The sequence below is a fragment of the Procambarus clarkii genome, chromosome 14, assembly GCF_040958095.1.
Source record: "Procambarus clarkii isolate CNS0578487 chromosome 14, FALCON_Pclarkii_2.0, whole genome shotgun sequence".
NCBI lineage: Eukaryota > Metazoa > Arthropoda > Malacostraca > Decapoda > Cambaridae > Procambarus > Procambarus clarkii.
This window is the reverse complement of record NC_091163.1, coordinates 34,033,176-34,054,026: the sequence shown is the minus strand read 5'-3', so window position 1 is coordinate 34,054,026 and position 20,851 is coordinate 34,033,176. Positions and strand designations below refer to the sequence as shown.

The 20,851-nt window shown below is 44.7% G+C and overlaps 1 protein-coding gene across 5 annotated transcripts in view; it reads left to right on the top strand.

Moving 5' to 3' along the window:
• LOC123772798 (uncharacterized) overlaps nt 1-20,851 on the top strand; it is a 352,704-nt gene that overhangs the window by 326,673 nt on the left and 5,180 nt on the right. For 3 of the 5 annotated variants that reach the window (XM_069324447.1, XM_069324449.1, XM_069324450.1), the window contains 4 exons: nt 9,557-9,694; nt 10,142-10,298; nt 10,640-11,106; nt 14,294-17,291. In XM_069324447.1, the coding sequence (XP_069180548.1) occupies nt 9,557-9,694; nt 10,142-10,298; nt 10,640-11,106; nt 14,294-17,248 (3,717 nt within the window). In that variant the 3' untranslated portion in view covers nt 17,249-17,291. The remainder of the gene's footprint in view (nt 1-9,556; nt 9,695-10,141; nt 10,299-10,639; nt 11,107-14,293; nt 17,292-20,851) is intronic. The other 2 variants (XM_069324451.1, XM_069324448.1) reach the window with 2 other exon arrangements.

The window sequence follows — 20,851 nt, the reverse complement described above, 5'->3', positions numbered from 1 at the left end:
GATGACACCCACCAGGCAGTAACCCTTGGATGACACCCACCAGGCGGTAACCCTTGGATGACACCCACCAGACAGTAACCCTTGGATGACACCCACCAGGCAGTAACCCTTGGATGACACCCACCAGGCAGTAACCCTTGGATGACACCCACCAGACAGTGACCCTTGGATGACACCCACCAGACAGTAACCCTTGGATGACACCCACCAGGCAGTAACCCTTGGATGACACCCACCAGGCAGTGACCCTTGGATGACACCCACCAGACAGTAACCCTTGGATGACACCCACCAGGCAGTGACCCTTGGATGACACCCACCAGGCAGTGACCCTTGGATGACACCCACCAGGCAGTGACCCTTGGATGACACCCACTAGGCGGTAACCCTTGGATGACACCCACGAGGCGGTAACCCATGGATGACACCCACGAGGCGGTAACCCTTGGATGACACCCACCAGTCAGTAACCCTTGGATGACACCCACCAGGTGGTAACCCTTGGATGACACCCACCAGACAGTAACCCTTGGATGACACCCACCAGGCGGTGACCCTTGGATGACACCCACCAGGCAGTGACCCTTGGATGACACCCACCAGGCAGTGACCCTTGGATGACACCCACCAGGCAGTGACCCTTGGATGACACCCACCAGGCAGTGACCCTTGGATGACACCCACCAGGCAGTGACCCTTGGATGACACCCACCAGGCAGTGACCCTTGGATGACACCCACCAGGCAGTGACCCTTGGATGACACCCACCAGGCAGTAACCCTTGGATGACACCCACTATGCGGTAACCCTTGGATGACACCCACGAGGCGGTAACCCATGGATGACACCCACCAGGCGGTAACCCTTGGATGACACCCACCAGGCAGTAACCCTTGGATGACACCCACCAGGCGGTAACCCTTGGATGACACCCACCAGACAGTAACCCTTGGATGACACCCACCAGGCAGTGACCCTTGGATGACACCCACCAGACAGTAACCCTTGGATGACACCCACCAGGCGGTAACCCTTGGATGACACCCACTAGACAGTAACCCTTGGATGACACCCACCAGACAGTAACCCTTGGATGACACCCACCAGACAGTAACCCTTGGATGACACCCACCAGGCAGTGACCCTTGGATGACACCCACCAGACAGTAACCCTTGGATGACACCCACCAGACAGTAACCCTTGGATGACACCCACCAGACAGTAACCCTTGGATGACACCCACCAGACAGTAACCCTTGGATGACACCCACCAGACAGTAACCCTTGGATGACACCCACCAGACAGTAACCCGTGGATGACACCCACCAGACAGTAACCCTTGGATGACACCCACCAGGCAGTAACCCTTGGATGACACCCACCAGGCAGTAACCCTTGGATGACACCCACCAGACAGTAACCCTTGGATGACACCCACCAGGCAGTGACCCTTGGATGACACCCACCAGGCAGTGACCCTTGGATGACACCCACCAGACAGTAACCCTTGGATGACACCCACCAGGCAGTGACCCTTGGATGACACCCACCAGGCAGTAACCCTTGGATGACACCCACCAGGCAGTAACCCTTGGATGACACCCACCAGGTGGTAACCCTTGGATGACACCCACCAGACAGTAACCCTTGGATGACACCCACCAGGCAGTAACCCTTGGATGACACCCACCAGGCGGTAACCCTTGGATGACACCCACCAGACAGTAACCCTTGGATGACACCCACCAGGCAGTAACCCTTGGATGACACCCACCAGGCAGTAACCCTTGGATGACACCCACCAGACAGTGACCCTTGGATGACACCCACCAGACAGTAACCCTTGGATGACACCCACCAGACAGTAACCCTTGGATGACACCCACCAGGCAGTAACCCTTGGATGCCACCCACCAGGCAGTAACCCTTGGATGACACCCACCAGACAGTAACCCTTGGATGACACCCACCAGGCAGTGACCCTTGGATGACACCCACCAGGCAGTGACCCTTGGATGACACCCACCAGGCAGTGACCCTTGGATGACACCCACCAGACAGTAACCCTTGGATGACACCCACCAGAAAGTAACCCTTGGATGACACCCACCAGGCAGTAACCCTTGGATGACACCCACCAGGCAGTAACCCTTGGATGACACCCACCAGACAGTGACCCTTGGATGACACCCACCAGACAGTAACCCTTGGATGACACCCACCAGGCAGTAACCCTTGGATGACACCCACCAGGCAGTGACCCTTGGATGACACCCACCAGACAGTAACCCTTGGATGACACCCACCAGGCAGTGACCCTTGGATGACACCCACCAGGCAGTGACCCTTGGATGACACCCACCAGGCAGTGACCCTTGGATGACACCCACTAGGCGGTAACCCTTGGATGACACCCACGAGGCGGTAACCCATGGATGACACCCACGAGGCGGTAACCCTTGGATGACACCCACCAGTCAGTAACCCTTGGATGACACCCACCAGGTGGTAACCCTTGGATGACACCCACCAGACAGTAACCCTTGGATGACACCCACCAGGCGGTGACCCTTGGATGACACCCACCAGGCAGTGACCCTTGGATGACACCCACCAGGCAGTGACCCTTGGATGACACCCACCAGGCAGTGACCCTTGGATGACACCCACCAGGCAGTGACCCTTGGATGACACCCACCAGGCAGTGACCCTTGGATGACACCCACCAGGCAGTGACCCTTGGATGACACCCACCAGGCAGTGACCCTTGGATGACACCCACCAGGCAGTAACCCTTGGATGACACCCACTATGCGGTAACCCTTGGATGACACCCACGAGGCGGTAACCCATGGATGACACCCACCAGGCGGTAACCCTTGGATGACACCCACCAGGCAGTAACCCTTGGATGACACCCACCAGGCGGTAACCCTTGGATGACACCCACCAGACAGTAACCCTTGGATGACACCCACCAGGCAGTGACCCTTGGATGACACCCACCAGACAGTAACCCTTGGATGACACCCACCAGGCGGTAACCCTTGGATGACACCCACTAGACAGTAACCCTTGGATGACACCCACCAGACAGTAACCCTTGGATGACACCCACCAGACAGTAACCCTTGGATGACACCCACCAGGCAGTGACCCTTGGATGACACCCACCAGACAGTAACCCTTGGATGACACCCACCAGACAGTAACCCTTGGATGACACCCACCAGACAGTAACCCTTGGATGACACCCACCAGACAGTAACCCTTGGATGACACCCACCAGACAGTAACCCTTGGATGACACCCACCAGACAGTAACCCGTGGATGACACCCACCAGACAGTAACCCTTGGATGACACCCACCAGGCAGTAACCCTTGGATGACACCCACCAGGCAGTAACCCTTGGATGACACCCACCAGACAGTAACCCTTGGATGACACCCACCAGGCAGTGACCCTTGGATGACACCCACCAGGCAGTGACCCTTGGATGACACCCACCAGACAGTAACCCTTGGATGACACCCACCAGGCAGTGACCCTTGGATGACACCCACCAGGCAGTAACCCTTGGATGACACCCACCAGGCAGTAACCCTTGGATGACACCCACCAGGTGGTAACCCTTGGATGACACCCACCAGACAGTAACCCTTGGATGACACCCACCAGGCAGTAACCCTTGGATGACACCCACCAGGCGGTAACCCTTGGATGACACCCACCAGACAGTAACCCTTGGATGACACCCACCAGGCAGTAACCCTTGGATGACACCCACCAGGCAGTAACCCTTGGATGACACCCACCAGACAGTGACCCTTGGATGACACCCACCAGACATTAACCCTTGGATGACACCCACCAGACAGTAACCCTTGGATGACACCCACCAGGCAGTAACCCTTGGATGCCACCCACCAGGCAGTAACCCTTGGATGACACCCACCAGACAGTAACCCTTGGATGACACCCACCAGGCAGTGACCCTTGGATGACACCCACCAGGCAGTGACCCTTGGATGACACCCACCAGGCAGTGACCCTTGGATGACACCCACCAGACAGTAACCCTTGGATGACACCCACCAGAAAGTAACCCTTGGATGACACCCACCAGGCAGTAACCCTTGGATGACACCCACCAGGCAGTAACCCTTGGATGACACCCACCAGGCAGTGACCCTTGGATGACACCCACCAGGCAGTAACCCTTGGATGACACCCACCAGGCGGTAACCCTTGGATGACACCCACGAGGCGGTAACCCTTGGATGACACCCACCAGTCAGTAACCCTTGGATGACACCCACCAGGTGGTAACCCTTGGATGACACCCACCAGACAGTAACCCTTGGATGACACCCACCAGGCGGTGACCCTTGGATGACACCCACCAGGCAGTGACCCTTGGATGACACCCACCAGGCAGTGACCCTTGGATGACACCCACCAGGCGGTAACCCTTGGATGACACCCACCAGGCGGTAACCCTTGGATGACACCCACGAGGCGGTGACCCATGGATGACACCCACCAGGCAGTGACCCTTGGATGACACCCACCAGGCAGTGACCCTTGGATGACACCCACCAGGCAGTGACCCTTGGATGACACCCACCAGGCAGTGACCCTTGGATGACACCCACCAGGCAGTGACCCTTGGATGACACCCACCAGGCAGTGACCCTTGGATGACACCCACCAGGCAGTAACCCATGGATGACACCCACCATGCGGTAACCCTTGGATGACACCCACGAGGCGGTAACCCATGGATGACACCCACCAGGCGGTAACCCTTGGATGACACCCACCAGGCAGTAACCCTTGGATGACACCCACCAGGCAGTAACCCTTGGATGACACCCACCAGACAGTAACCCTTGGATGACACCCACCAGGCAGTGACCCTTGGATGACACCCACCAGACAGTAACCCTTGGATGACACCCACCAGGCGGTAACCCTTGGATGACACCCACCAGACAGTAACCCTTGGATGACACCCACCAGGCGGTAACCCTTGGATGACACCCACCAGGCAGTAACCCTTGGATGACACCCACCAGGCGGTAACCCTTGGATGACACCCACCAGGCAGTAACCCTTGGATGACACCCACCAGGCAGTAACCCTTGGATGACACCCACCAGACAGTGACCCTTGGATGACACCCACCAGGCGGTAACCCTTGGATGACACCCACCAGGCGGTAACCCTTGGATGACACCCACCAGACAGTAACCCTTGGATGACACCCACCAGACAGTAACCCTTGGATGACACCCACCAGGCAGTGACCCTTGGATGACACCCACCAGGCGGTAACCCTTGGATGACACCCACGAGGCGGTAACCCATGGATGACACCCTCCAGGCGGTAACCCATGGATGACACCCACCAGGCGGTAACCCATGGATGACACCCACCAGGCGGTAACCCATGGATGACACCCACCAGACAGTAACCCTTGGATGACACCCACCAGACAGTAACCCTTGGATGACACCCACCAGACAGTAACCCTTGGATGACACCCACCAGGCAGTGACCCTTGGATGACACCCACCAGACAGTAACCCTTGGATGACACCCACCAGACAGTAACCCTTGGATGACACCCACCAGACAGTAACCCTTGGATGACACCCACCAGACAGTAACCCTTGGATGACACCCACCAGACAGTAACCCTTGGATGACACCCACCAGACAGTAACCCTTGGATGACACCCACCAGACAGTAACCCTTGGATGACACCCACCAGACAGTAACCCTTGGATGACACCCACCAGGCGGTAACCCTTGGATGACACCCACCAGGCGGTAACCCTTGGATGACACCCACCAGACAGTAACCCTTGGATGACACCCACCAGACAGTAACCCATGGATGACACCCACCAGACAGTAACCCTTGGATGACACCCACCAGACAGTAACCCTTGGATGACACCCACCAGGCGGTAACCCTTGGATGACACTCACAACGCAGTAACCCATGGATGACACCCACCAGGCGGTAACCCTTGGATGACACCCACCAGGTGTCATCCTGGGCTTTGTCATCCAATTCATTCTACACTATCTGGGAATAAAGCTTGGTGATGGTGACCGAGTTTGCACTATCACCTACAGACAGTTGCCTCACTACGAACGAGTTACGTTCTGAGAATGTGTTTGCAAAGCAATTGTTTGGGACACAAAGGGAGATTTTCCGTAGGTGCAATGCTGTAAATGAGAGAGGCATTCCTGGGACACAAAAAATCCTCACAAAACCAAACGTTTTCAGACATGTAATATAAAAACATTACATATTATTTACCTTGAATGATGGAGTTGTCCTGCTTGTCAAAGTTATCTGTTCTTGAGGAGTGAAAAGATCTAGTTGATGGAGGAGTGAAAAGATCTAGTTGATGGAGTGAAAAGATCTAGTTGATGAAGGAGTGAAAAAATCTAGTTGATGGAAGAGTGAAAAGATCTAGTTGATGAAGGAGTGAAAAGATCTAGTTGATGGAGGAGTGAAAAGATCTAGTTGATGGAGGAGTGAAAAGATCTAGTTGATGGAGTGAAAAAATCTAGTTGATGGAGGAGTGAAAAGATCTAGTTGATGGAGGAGTGAAAAGATCTAGTTGATGAAGGAGTGAAAAGATCTAGTTGATGAAGGAGTGAAAAAATCTAGTTGATGGAAGAGTGAAAAGATCTAGTTGATGAAGGAGTGAAAAGATCTAGTTGATGGAGGAGTGAAAAGATCTAGTTGATGGAGTGAAAAGATCTAGTTGATGGAGGAGTGAAAAAATCTAGTTGATGGAAGAGTGAAAAGATCTAGTTGATGAAGGAGTGAAAAGATCTAGTTGATGAAGGAGTGAAAAGATCTAGTTGATGGAGTGAAAAGATCTAGTTGATGGAGGAGTGAAAAGATCTAGTTGATGGAGGAGTGAAAAGATCTAGTTGATGGAGGAGTGAAAAGATCTAGTTGATGGAGGAGTGAAAAGATCTAGTTGATGGAGGAGTGAAAAGATCTAGTTGATGGAGGAGTGAAAAGATCTAGTTGATGAAGGAGTGAAAAGATCTAGTTGATGGAGGAGTGAAAAGATCTAGTTGATGGAGGAGTGAAAAGATCTAGTTGATGGAGGAGTGAAAAGATCTAGTTGATGGAGGAGTGAAAAGATCTAGTTGATGGAGGAGTGAAAAGATCTAGTTGATGGAGGAGTGAAAAGATCTAGTTGATGGAGGAGTGAAAAGATCTAGTTGATGGAGGAGTGAAAAGATCTAGTTGATGGAGGAGTGAAAAGATCTAGTTGATGGAGGAGTGAAAAAATCTAGTTGATGGAGGAGTGAAAAGATCTAGTTGATGGAGTGAAAAGATCTAGTTGATGGAGGAGTGAAAAAATCTAGTTGATGGAGGAGTGAAAAGATCTAGTTGATGGAGTGAAAAGATCTAGTTGATGGAGTGAAAAGATCTAGTTGATGGAGTGAAAAGATCTAGTTGATGGAGTGAAAAGATCTAGTTGATGGAGTGAAAAGATCTAGTTGATGGAGTGAAAAGATCTAGTTGATGAAGGAGTGAAAAGATCTAGTTGATGGAGGAGTGAAAAGATCTAGTTGATGGAGTGAAAAGATCTAGTTGATGGAGTGAAAAGATCTAGTTGATGGAGGAGTGAAAAGATCTAGTTGATGGAGGAGTGAAAAGATCTAGTTGATGGAGGAGTGAAAAGATCTAGTTGATGGAGGAGTGAAAAAATCTAGTTGATGGAGGAGATAGGAGATGTTGGCAGTGTGTGGGAGGTGGAGGGAGGGGATGCAGCATCGGTGGAGGGTGGCTGGTCTTACTGCTATCTTTGATATAAGAGATGATCGTTGGTGGCAAACATCTGTGGGTCATCTTCGGTGTCACTAGCTGCTGTAGAATTCACTAGTTTTGGATCAGACTTTTGTTCTTTAAGATTGTTGAGGCAATTGACAGCAACTTTTTGAGAGGTAATTGCTGGGTTGGATATTTTGTCGGGAAATATTTTCTCAAAGTACTTTGCACTCTTTGCAAACAGAGTGGTAGATGGTTGAACAAGTTAAGTGAGAAGGTGGTAGAGGTCAAAACCATCAGTAGTTTCAAAGTGTTATACGACAGAGTACTGAGAAGACGAGACACCATGAGCGTAGCTCTTATCCTTTAACTACACTTAGTTAATTACAAGTATCTTCCAGGTAAATTTACTTGTATGGTGCAACACCATTAAATATAATTTTTGAGGTGTTTTGATGTCTCTCAGCATTGTTAACTTGTTCTTCCAAAATTGCCAAACCATCATATATCAGCATAAATGCCTCTGCCAGTCTCTTGACTAACCTCATCTCTAGGGTATTGGGTCGCCTTTTCCTTAGCACTGGTGCATTGTCAACACTCTTAATCTTCCTATCAGCCATAGTAATGATATTTTCCTCAATAAAGTACAAATAAAGCATAGCACTGGTTTCTCTGGCCACAAGAAAATGTTGACAGAGGCAGCATGGGTCTCCACAGATACATGTTACATCATACAACCCAACAGTTTGCCAACATATTTTAAAGCCTACCCAATCTAACTCAGCCAAGCAAATCTTACCCAGGCAAACCTAATCTAACCCAAGTGATGTTAACATGGCATAATCAAAGCTAATACATCCTAACCAAACGATATATATAGTTTTAAAAATTGGAAAATAAGCTGTCGAAAAGTCTTGTGTACAACTTGACAGTACCCAACCACCCTTTTGTACAATACAATACTGTACTGTACTTCACTATGTGGCTGCCGCACAGACATTTTAGCACGCTGCCGAGAAATTCAAAGGGACACGCCAGCTAGTTTATCCAATGATTTTATGCATGAAGGGGGGTAGAGGGGGACCTGAAAGAATGTTCGTATGGATAAATGTTTGTATGGCAGAAACCCCCTGTATGTGGAGTGATAGTGACTGCATGTGTTGATGCCATCACCAGTCACTACTACAGTATGTGGGGTGATGGTGACTGTTGATGCCATCACCAGTCACTACTACAGTATGTGGGTTGATGGTGACTGTTGATGCCATCACCAGTCACTACTAACACATGTGGAGCAATAGTGACTGCATGTGGATGCCATCACCAGTCACTACTGACACATGTGGAGCAATAGTGACTGCATGTGGATGCCATCACCAGTCACTACTAACACATGTGGAGCAATAGTGACTGCATGTGGATGCCATCACCAGTCACTACTAACACATGTGGAGCAATAGTGACTGCATGTGGATGCCATCACCAGTCACTACTAACACATGTGGAGCAATAGTGACTGCATGCGGATGCCATCACCAGTCACTACTAACACATGTGGAGCAATAGTGACTGCATGTGGATGCCATCACCGAGTCTTCACCATTCATATTAATGTTCTTATTTTAAATATTGAGAAGCTTTTCTTTTGGTAAATATTATCATTTTTTTCATATTGATGCCGTGTTCTTCACACATTCTTGCTTAACATAAATAACTGATGTTACTTAATGCAACAGGATCCAATACACATAATTGATGGTGGACTACAGAAAGCCAATAAAAGCAGCAGTGAGGCAACTTTACACCAACTAAGAAGTTTGGAAGTGGAGTCGTCCCATCCCAGTGACTGGAAGAATGAGCTTAGGGATATTCAGGTACAATGAGTTAACTACCACCATGCTCCACCTTTCACTGGAGCATTGTTAAATCACAAGTCATGTATAAACTACATACTGATGCAGTATACCTTTAGTGGATTCTGGGAGCTCTTCAACTTCCCAAGCCTGGCCTGGAGCCAGGCTTATCATGTGATAACTTGATCTAATAGGTTGTTACTTGGAGCAGCCCCACGGGCCCAAATATTTACTGTAACCCAGTTGGTCTGGCAATTCCTGTAGGAATTTGTCTAATTGTTTCTTGCACATATCCACTTTTGTTCTGGTAAGATTTCTTATATTTATTGGGGGACACTGAATAGCTATGGACCTTTGACATTCATGTTCCTGAATACCTTTGAATAGACCTTTGAATAGTGTTCTCTGTGACCTTTTTGTTTATAATAACAGTGCTACACTGAATATTATGCAAATAAATTCTTGCAGGCTGCACGTGTAGAACGGGAGGTAGCCAGATTTCAAAGAACAATTGATGAAACTCAACGGAGGTGGGAGGAAAATTACGCACGTCATATTCCTCGAAGTGTCCATGCCAACGCACAGTCTGACAGCTCCACAGAAGTTCTCCACAACCCACGTGTTGGTACGTTATTCTGATCAAAAGATATTAGCAGAAACTAAAATTCTACTCTAATAAACCTCATTGCAAATTCTTGGTGTGCCTGTACCATAATTAATTTAATAGTTTTAAGATTTGCCAGAAACACTATGCATGTTAGTGGCTTTGCAAGAATGTAAAATTAGCAACAATATTATTTTACCCATTATCACTTGTAATTTCAAGGGGTTTCCTCCATCTTATGGACCGTTTTTATGGAACATATTTGTACACAGTCATTTTGCTGAATCACATATTGTATGCCACATTTTCATCAACAATATTTTTATGAACTACAAATTTGTTACAAAAATGATCACTTTCAGATGTATACTTGGTTCCTCGTCGTCATGACTTATGGCGGACAGTGAGTGAGGACACCATCGCAGCTCAGCCCAGAGAAAGACCCTTTCTTCAACCATTCTTGAGGCACACAAGTGCTGATAACCTGCAGCCTATGGCCAAAGTCTCCAACCTACATAACCTGGAGTCAGCTCCTCAACACAGCTCGAGAAGCATGAATTCCATGAGCAGTATGAGCAATGTTAACATAAACAGTCTAACTGGCCTAGGTAAACGAGGTAATTACCTTCATCATTCAAAATTTGGAAGATCAGTAGAGAGTGTGAGTACGTACAGTGATGGTGAAAGTCATGGTGAGGGGATGGAGAGCGATGTTTCCACACGCACACTAGATGACGTACCTGCTCTGCCCTCTGTTAGAAAACTAGCCTCCAAGTTTGATCTCGCCAGCCAGGAGAGAGTGAATGATTTAGACAAACGTGGAAGGGATGTAAGTATTCATTTGAATTTTTTATTAAGCCCACTTCATAATAGTACAGTAGACCCACGGATATCTGTATATGCCCCAAACCATAATGTCTACACTACCACAATAATGCTTTAAGGACCAATTTAACTCATAATTCTTGTCTATAGTTGGTATAACATAGAACAAAGAGATCATGACAATGTGAAGAAATCACAAATTCAAAGACATTATTGAAGGTAACATTTTGCTTATAATCTGCATTCATTAAACACTGTCACCATTTACCAGACTCAAAATAAATTTTAGTATTGGATTACCACTTTGTAAATTGTTATAAATAAAATATAACTTGTGAAATTCCTTCATATGCTACCAGTTTTGTGCATCTGTTAGGTTTAATTAGGCCATTATAAACAGGCTCCTTTGGCCAGCCACTGGCTTCCTGTCACAGTGAGACCACAACAGATATATATGTCTATATATATGGCTATCTGTATAGCCTCTTCGAATATAGGAAGAGGCCAAACCCCCAAACATACCAGTGATACAAAGATGCGAGAAACAACTCACAGCAGTGAGGAGAGTGTCAGAGAGACATTTTGAGAAAGGGACAGCATACAAATGGAAAACAGAACCAGGCATATTCTATAAATTCATCAACAGCAAATTCCAGGTAAAGGATAACATTCAGAGGTTGAAAATGTGAAACATATTCATGGAAAATGAAAAGGAAATGTGTAAAACATTAACGAACAGTTCCAAAGTGTGTTTGTACAAAATGAAATCTTCAGAGAATCATACACAATAAGAATACCAGAGAACAACATAGAGCACATAGAGGTGTCTAGAGACGAAGTGGAAAAAATGCTCAAGGAGCTAAGTAAGAACAAAGCAGTTGGCCCAGATGGAGTTTCACCATGGGTTCTGAGAGAATGTGCACCTGAGCTCAGCATTCCGCTTCAACTGATTTTTCAGGCATCCCTGTGTACAGGAGTTGTAGCTGATGTGTGAAAAAAAGCTAACATAGTTCCAATCTACAAATGTGGCAGCAGGGAAGACCTCTCCCCTCAATTACAGACCAGTATCATTGACAAGTGTAATAGTAAAAATATTGGAAAAATAATTACAACTAAATGGGTAGAACACCTGGAGAAAAAAACTTGACAGATAAACAGTATGGTTTTCGATCTGGAAGATCCTGTGTAACAAATGTTTCCGTGGTGTAGTGGTAAGACACTCGCCTGGCGTTCCGCGAGCACTTTGTCAAGGGTTCGTATCTTGGCTGGAAGGATTTACTGGGCGCAAATCCTTAACTCTACCCTCTATTTAACTCAACAGTAAAATGAGTACTTGGTTGTAAAAATGATTCTTCGCGGCGGGGATCGTATTCCAGGGACCTGCCCGAAACACTACGCGTACTAGTGGCTGTACAAGAATCTTGAGGTTATCTTGAGATGATTTCGGGGATTTTAGTGTCCCCGCGGCCCGGTCCTCGACCAGGCCTCCACCCCCAGGAAGCAGCCCGTGACAGCTGACTAACACCCAGGTACCTATTTTACTGCTAGGTAATAGGGGCATAGGGTGAAAGAAACTCTGCCCATTGTTTCTCGCCGGCGCCTGGGATCGAACCCAGGACCACAGGATCACAAGCCCAGCGTGCTGTCCGCTCGGCCGACCGGCAAATGTAACAACTCTTGTATATATCTCAAAAAAAAAAAAAATTACTCCATTTCTATGATCAAGTCACAGATTCTACAGGAAAGAGATGGTTGGGTTGACTGCATCTGTCTGGACCTAAAAAAGGTTTTTGACAGCGTTCCACATAAGATGTTGTTCTGGAAACTGGAACATATTGGAAGAGTTTTTGGTAGGCTTCTAACATGGCTGAAAAATTTTCTAACCGACAGAAAAATGGGAGCAGTAATCAGAGACAATGTATCGGACTGGAGAAATCTCATGAGTGGAGTACCACAAGATTCAGTTCTTGCACCGGTAATGTTCATTGTCTACATAAACCTTTCTACCAGATGGAATACAGAATTATATGAACATGGTTGCTGATGATGCTACAATAATAGGAAAAATAAGAAACTTAGATGATTGTCATGCCCTTCAAGAAGACCTGGACAAAATAAGTATGTGGAGCACCACTTGGCAGACGGAATATAATGTGAATAATTGCCATGTTATGGACTGTGGAATAGAACATAACCCCGCACAACCTATGAGGAGCCTATACTGCACTTTCTAACTACAGAATTGCTTTTAAATACATGGATGGTGAAATACTAAAGAAATTGTTCACTACTTTTGTTAGACCAAAGCTTGAATATGCAGTGGTTGTATGGTGCCCATATCTTAAGAAGCACATCAACAAACTGGAAAAGGTGCAAAGACATGCAGTTAAATGGCTCCCAGAACTGAAGGACAAGAGCTACGAGGAGAGGTTAGAGGCATTAAATATGCCATAGCTAGAAGATAGACGAAAAAGGGGGGATATAATCACTACATACAAAATAGTAACGGGCATCGATAAAATTGATAGGGAAGAATTCCTGAGACCTGGAACTTCAAGCACTTGTTATATCGTTTCAAATTTAAATCGGTCATGGATTTAAACTAACTACACAAAGCTGTCAAAGAAATTTAAGAAAATTCACTTTTGCAGAGTGGTAGACGATTGGAACAAGTTAGGTGAGAAGGTGGTGGAGGCCAAAACCGTCAGTAGTTACAAAGCGTTATATGACAAAAGTACAGTACTGTACTGGGAATATGGGATATCATAAGTGTAGCTATCATCCTGTAACTACACTTAGGTAAATACCATTTTTTCTCCCCCCACCCCTGGTCTCGGTACAGGTACAACTGGTCTCTATAGGAGAAAAAATCTTTGCAGTAGATCATGTGTCGTGAGTCACCCGAGACATACGCATCATTCATTAGACCACAGTATAGATAGATCTGTCACAGTGTATTATGATTTCATTGTGTGTTCTCTTTAGATATACCACTTGCTTATCTGTTTTTCCATAAATAATAAATAAATATGCAGTATTCTAATTGTTATCAATATTTCTTAAATTTATCTATTACTGACTGAATTAACATAGTAGCCTATTGTACTGTGTATTTTACATTCTGAAAAGTAACATACTGTAGCCTACTGTATATTTTAAGTTCTAAAAACTAATCTGTGCTTTATTAACAGAAGTCTCTCTCATCCTATGGGAATAAGAACATCTTGGCTGAAAAGTGGAGCCCAGGCGACCAAGTACACAGACGCAACCTCACTAACAACCTTAATAAGCAGACAGAGAAGCCATATGTTGTTAAAGAGGTAAGGTCTTTGCCTAGTGGGGAAGATTCCCATCCAGCAACAGAGACTGATATGTTTAATAGCGATGTAGACAGCACTGAATTTGACGACGAGGCTACAGTTACCAGTGTTAGTCTACCACCAACTCCTGGCTCGCTTAGTGATAAACGCAGCTTAAGTACGCCCAGCCTAATAGACACCGACTCCTGCTTTTCAGTGGACAGTAGGGACTCAAATATGACTGCTTCATATAACCAATTTAGTGATAGAACAATTTTTGGAGTTACTCTCCGTAGGACGAGCATTAATTCTTCTGACAGTTATAGTAGCAGAAAACAAACATCACTTTCCAGCTTTTCTTCGGCAGAGGAACTACAGGGAGCAGGTTTTGAACAGGTCAGCCATAAAAGTAGACACTCATGGAGTACCAGCAAAGGTCATCTGGAGACAAAAGTGATACAATATGACAATGATCCTGATGCACCTAAAATGCTAAGACAATCATCAGTTACAAAAACACATCATGGAAGCATGTTTGATCTATCTTATAAGGAATCGGATAAATTACGACATCAGAAACAGTTCCATAGCTCACTGGATTTATCTTCAGTTTCAAAGTCGGCAGAAGTCAAGACACGTGTAGAACTTGCTCAGGTGAATACGCGAGATGCTAAAAATCCAACAAAAATCCAAGGGATGAACAAGCAGGTAGGAATGCCAAATGTCTCCATATTGTCTGGCTCAGCATTTGCACCAAAGGGAAAAAGAACAATGAGTGACTTCTTGAACAGCTACACAGGACATAAATCATTACTTGATTTGAAACGAATAGAAGAAAAAACCGAGGACGATACAGATGGCCGAAGATCTAGAGATGCTCGTAAGCAGCAGAGATATTCGGACCACCCAAAAGATTCTTTTAATAAGAAAGATACATTTAAAATATCGAAATGTGAGGGATCATTACAAAGCACTGATAGGGTTGCAGTTGGTAGTATGGGGCAGCAAGACAACAATGGTGATAGAGTCAGGCATAAGCAAACCAACATAAACATACCATCAGTAAATAATCTCTCCCCACAACCACTCTTGTGCACTGATTTAGAAAATGCAGAAAATATTGAACAAACATCAAGAAATGACCAGATAGCTATACCAGTTTCTTTCAGTCCAGTGGTAGTTGATGACAGTGAAACTAAAAAGTTGTCTGATGATCCATCTGATAAAATATCCCACATATCAGATATCACTGATGATGATTCATCCTCACATACCTCAGATGGCACAAACACAGGTACACTGACAAATTTTACAGAGGATGATCAATTTATGATAGAATTAAATGAAGCATCTGTTTCAGCTTTTCAATGTCAAGTGACCAAAGATATTCCAGCACCGACTGAATCAAATGATAAGTTACCAAGTGTCAGCAATTCACCTATCATGCTCAACAAAGGTAGTGAGAAGAAACCCATAATTAGCACAACAAGTGTTAATTCCTTACAGAAACATCGAAGTATTGGAGACTTGTTAAGAGAGTATACTAACATAAGTTCCCTAGATGAAAAGTCAGCATTTAGCAAGACAACGATATCTAGTAATGTGGCAACAGAATCAAACAAAACAATCATAACAATTTCAGACAATGAAATGAACTTGCAAACCCAGGCTCCGAAGGTCGTAAAGTCCATAGCCAGTGCTCACAATGCAGTAGTCTGCCCTACCACAGCCAGTGCTCACAATGTGGCAGTCTCCCCTACTACAGTCAGTGTTCACAATATAGCAGTTTCCTCTACTAAAGCCAATGCTCACAATGTAGCAGGCTTCCCTATAAAATTGTCAACTGACCTTAATAAAGGTAATATGAATGTTAAAAGTTACAACCGTGAAGAAGCAACAGGGGATCTAGGTGATCAGATTCAAACTCTGAAAAATAAGTACCCTGAAGAAAACTGTCCCAATACCACAAACGAGTGTACTGTCATCACATTATCAGGTGAAGAGGCACCACTATCTGATCCTGCCATAGCAGTATACCATGCAAGTATTGTGTATGTAGGAGACAATGTCAAAGAAAGCCATATTGAAGATTCAGCTCTAAGTAGTGCCTCAGGTAAAACCTCCAGTGTCAGTGAAGATGTCAATGGTAGTGTCAGTGTTCTCAGTACACACACTAAGCTTCCACCTTCTGAAGACAATGTTGATAGCATAACAATAAGTCACTCAAGGACAGAGAAGAAACCTGTCCCACAATCACCACAGTCAGCTTATCTTGGAAAGAGTTCGGTAAATGTTGATACAATAATCAGTTCTTCACTTGCAGAAGTACAAGATAATGATGTTCATATTAATATTAAGAAAGATGATTTAAGCACCACAGGCTCACATGTAACCATAATCTCTGTTAGCAAAGCAGCCGACAGCTTCTCTCCGTCGCAAAAATCCAATGTTATTTCTTCTTCAGCTGAAAATTCAAGTGATGATGAAATCCTGTTTGATGATCCAGTTGCTCTCACCAGGTTAATAGTACACAACTCTCGTGTTGGCAACAGCAACAAATTCAAACCACGCAAAAAGCTAGATATCAGAAATGCATCAGTTCCAGTCAACTCGCCGTTTTCCCCAATAAGATCAAAATCTAACATTGGAAAATTAGAATTTGAAAGAGGTATTACTGAAGACAGCCAACCAAACAAACTTGGTCTTAGAGACTCATATGATGAAGGTGTGCACTCACAATTGAGTGATATGGAAATGACTCCCTCAACCACTTCCACAAAGTCAAAATCAACCAGTAGTTTGGACATCGCCTGCGAAGGACATGAACCCATGGTAGAGTGCAACTAATGCGCACAAGTGCATGAATCAAAATGGGTTCACAATGAATGAGGTATTATCTTGAATCTTATCATTGTGGGATTTGCTTTCTGTTGGCTTGTTCTTTTGTTTCTTTCAGACTCGTCTCTGGACTTGATTTACTCCACAGCATCACAATATACAGTACTTGCCCAATATAGTGAAAAAGAGAGTGAGAGTTTGTGTGTGTGTGTGTAATTACCTAAGTGTAGTTAGGATAAAAGCTACTCTCATGGTGTCCCATCTTCCCAGTACTTTTTGTCATATAACGCTTTAGAACTACTGATTGTTTTGGTCTCCACCACCTTCTCACCTAACCTCCACCCCCCTTCTCACCTAACTTGTTCAACCCGCCTACCACTGTTTTCAAAGAAAACTTTCTAACATTTTCTTGACACCTTTGTTTCCTTGTTTGAATCTGTGTCCTCTTGTTCTTGAAGTTGCTGGTTTTGGGAATTCCTCTTTGTCAATTAGGTCAATAACTGTTATTATTTTGTAAGTGGTGATCATATCACCTCTTTTTCTTCTATTTTCTAGCTTTAGCATATTTAATGCCACTAGCCTCTCCATGTAACTCTTGTTTTTCAGTTCAGGAAGCCATTTTGAAGCATGCCTTTGAACCTTTTCCAGTTTATTGATGTGCTTCTTGAGATACGGGTACCATATAGCTGCTGCATATTCCAATTTTGGTCTCACAAAAGTCATGAATAGTTTCTTTAGTATGTCATCATCCATGTAGTTAAAAGCAAGTCTGAAGCTGGAAAGTGTTGCATATGCTCCTCGCATAAAGTTCTTTGTGTTCCTATGGAGAGTGTGTGAACTGGAGAAGGAATGAATGAGTATGAGATACTTCATGGGTGGGATCGTGAGGAGTGTGCGTGAACTAAAGAAGGAATGAACGAGTATGAGATAGACTGAGTGAAAAAGTGGTTGAAATAGAAGAGAAAATATCATTCTCCTCTATGTTATTTGAGAGAAATTTACAAATAGAGTAATTAAAAAATTCATATTACATTGATACCTCATACAAGTATACTGTACTGTATACCTATCCTCTGCAATTAAATTACATCTTACTGTATTAAACAAAATATATTTGCATATATGATTATTAAAATTAAGTTTAGTTTTCATTTAACTTGCTTACAAGCATATACAGTATAGTACAGTATCAGAATTCAGTATTTCTACATAATACAGCCTCTAGTATATTGTGTGTGTAAATATAAAAATGACTGGATTGCTTGGCTCTTGTAATAGAGCTGGGATGTCTGACAGAATGCCTTCAATTTGATCTGTTGATTACCAAATGCTGATTGATAATTATAGTGGTATTTACTGTTGGAAAGTAACTGGCTAGAGACTTTCTTGTATGATGTCTTGATGCAGATCTTTTGTTGTACATGCAAGTCTGGCTTCTTCCTGTACCTCTTGTTGCCTGTACAGTATAATGGGATTGTTTATGTTGTGTTCTCTCTTTTGAATGACTCTTGGGAGAAGAACTTACATGGTACGGTGTTAATTAACTTGAGCTCTACTTTTCAAGTACAGTGCACTCGTAATTCTGTCACGTAATGTTCCCATGACGTTCTCTTGTGTTTACATTCTTTAAATGACACTGTATCATTATTTGTATAATATACTGTACAACTGATGCATGGCAATGTCTTGGGACAGTATTATGTTCAGCTTACATGACTGACTTGTGTGACTTATAACCTGCGTACCTGCCTAAACTCTCCCTTCGTTATGGTCTTCTCTCACATTTTTTTTTTTTTTTTCACATTGCCATTAACTGTATAATATTGCATAGTTAGGAACAATTTTGCTAGGGATTGGTATTCAAATTCAAAGTCTCCATCCATAAATGTTTATACATTTATAGTCGAATTAGTTTACGTAAAATTACAGTATATTAATAACCTAAGAAAGTCACACTGATAATGTAACGGGTTATTGATATATTTGTATACTGTACAGTATAATGTACATTTTGAAGCGACATTTATCAGTACTGTAATGTTAAAAACTCATTTCTAACGCATAGTTTACATAATCATAATTTTATATAAAATTGTAACATCATGACTTATATTTTTCTATTGTGTACATTTTTATGACCACTTCTTGACACTTATCTATATAATTAACATTATTTTTGACAAATTGGACAGAAGTTTAAATCACAACATTATTATTTCTAACTTTAAACTGAATTTAATTACCAAATCAATGTGATGCATTTAATGAAAGTCAGAGTAGGTTGCCTGGTGTAGGTCACCGTCGTCACCCGTGACGGGGGCACCATGGGACAGGGTGTTGGAGTGTGATCACAGGAGGACAGGGTGGTGGGAGTGTGATCACAGGAGGACAGGGTGTTGGAGTGTGATCACAGGAGGACAGGGTGTTGGAGTGTGATCACAGGAGGACAGGGTGGTGGGAGTGTGATCACAGGAGGACAGGGTGTTGGAGTGTGATCACAGGAGGACAGGGTGTTGGAGTGTGATCACAGGAGGACAGGGTGTTGGAGTGTGATCACAGGAGGACAGGGTGTTGGAGTGTGATCACAGGAGGACAGGGTGGTGGGAGTGTGATCACAGAAGGACAGGGTGTTGGAGTGTGATCACAGGAGGACAAGGGTGGTGGGAGTGTGATCACAGGAGGACAGGGTGGTGGGAGAGTGATCACAGGAGGACAGGGTGGTGGGAGTGTGATCACAGGAGGACAAGGGTGGTGGGAGTGTGATCACAGGAGGACAGGGTGATGGGAGTGTGATCACAGGAGGACAAGGGTGGTGGGAGTGTGATCACAGGAGGACAGGGGTGGTGGGAGTGTGATCACAGGAGGAGTGGGTGGTGGGAGTGTGATCACAGGAGGACAGGGGTGGTGGGAGTGTGATCGCAAGAGGACAGAGTAGGAGAGTGAGAAGGAAAAGCTGTTAACCTGTAATCAAGTGTTAGAAAGTTTAGTTCCTGTTCTTGTACCCTTTAAAGTTAGAATACACAAAAGTAGAGTTGTCCAGACTATATAGTACGGGAGTTGTATGTGACAAAGACAGCACGCAAATGATATAGCTTGGGTGCATCCAAGCCACAGACCATCGTCCAACCTGTCCTCCATCCAACCATACATGCTTTTTGCTCGTATGCATTACATAAGGTAAAAAATTTTCTTGCTAGAAAATGGAAGACGCTCGCGAAAATGACGTACTGTCCCGTTTTCTGTTTTGGGTCCTCTGGCAGGTTAGGAGAGGACACTTCAACCCCTGAACTGCACACCTGTTTTTGGCAAAAACTTCATAGTGTAATTGTAAAGGACATATTTTTCTTGATTTTATAAATGATCAGGTAAAGTTAGTGTCAAAATGTTTCCAAATTCAACTTTAAACTGAATTTAATTACCAAATCAATGTGATGCGAACAATGTGAACTATTTTCATTTCAAAACACAAAGAGTGATAGGCTATATTTTCATGTTTTTTAATGTTTCTAAGTAAAAAAAAAAACGTGCAACTCTCAAAATGACATTTGTTGTTATTGTTATTATTATTGTGTGATTATTATTGTTAGGCGCAGTGCAGTGGTTAGATTGACC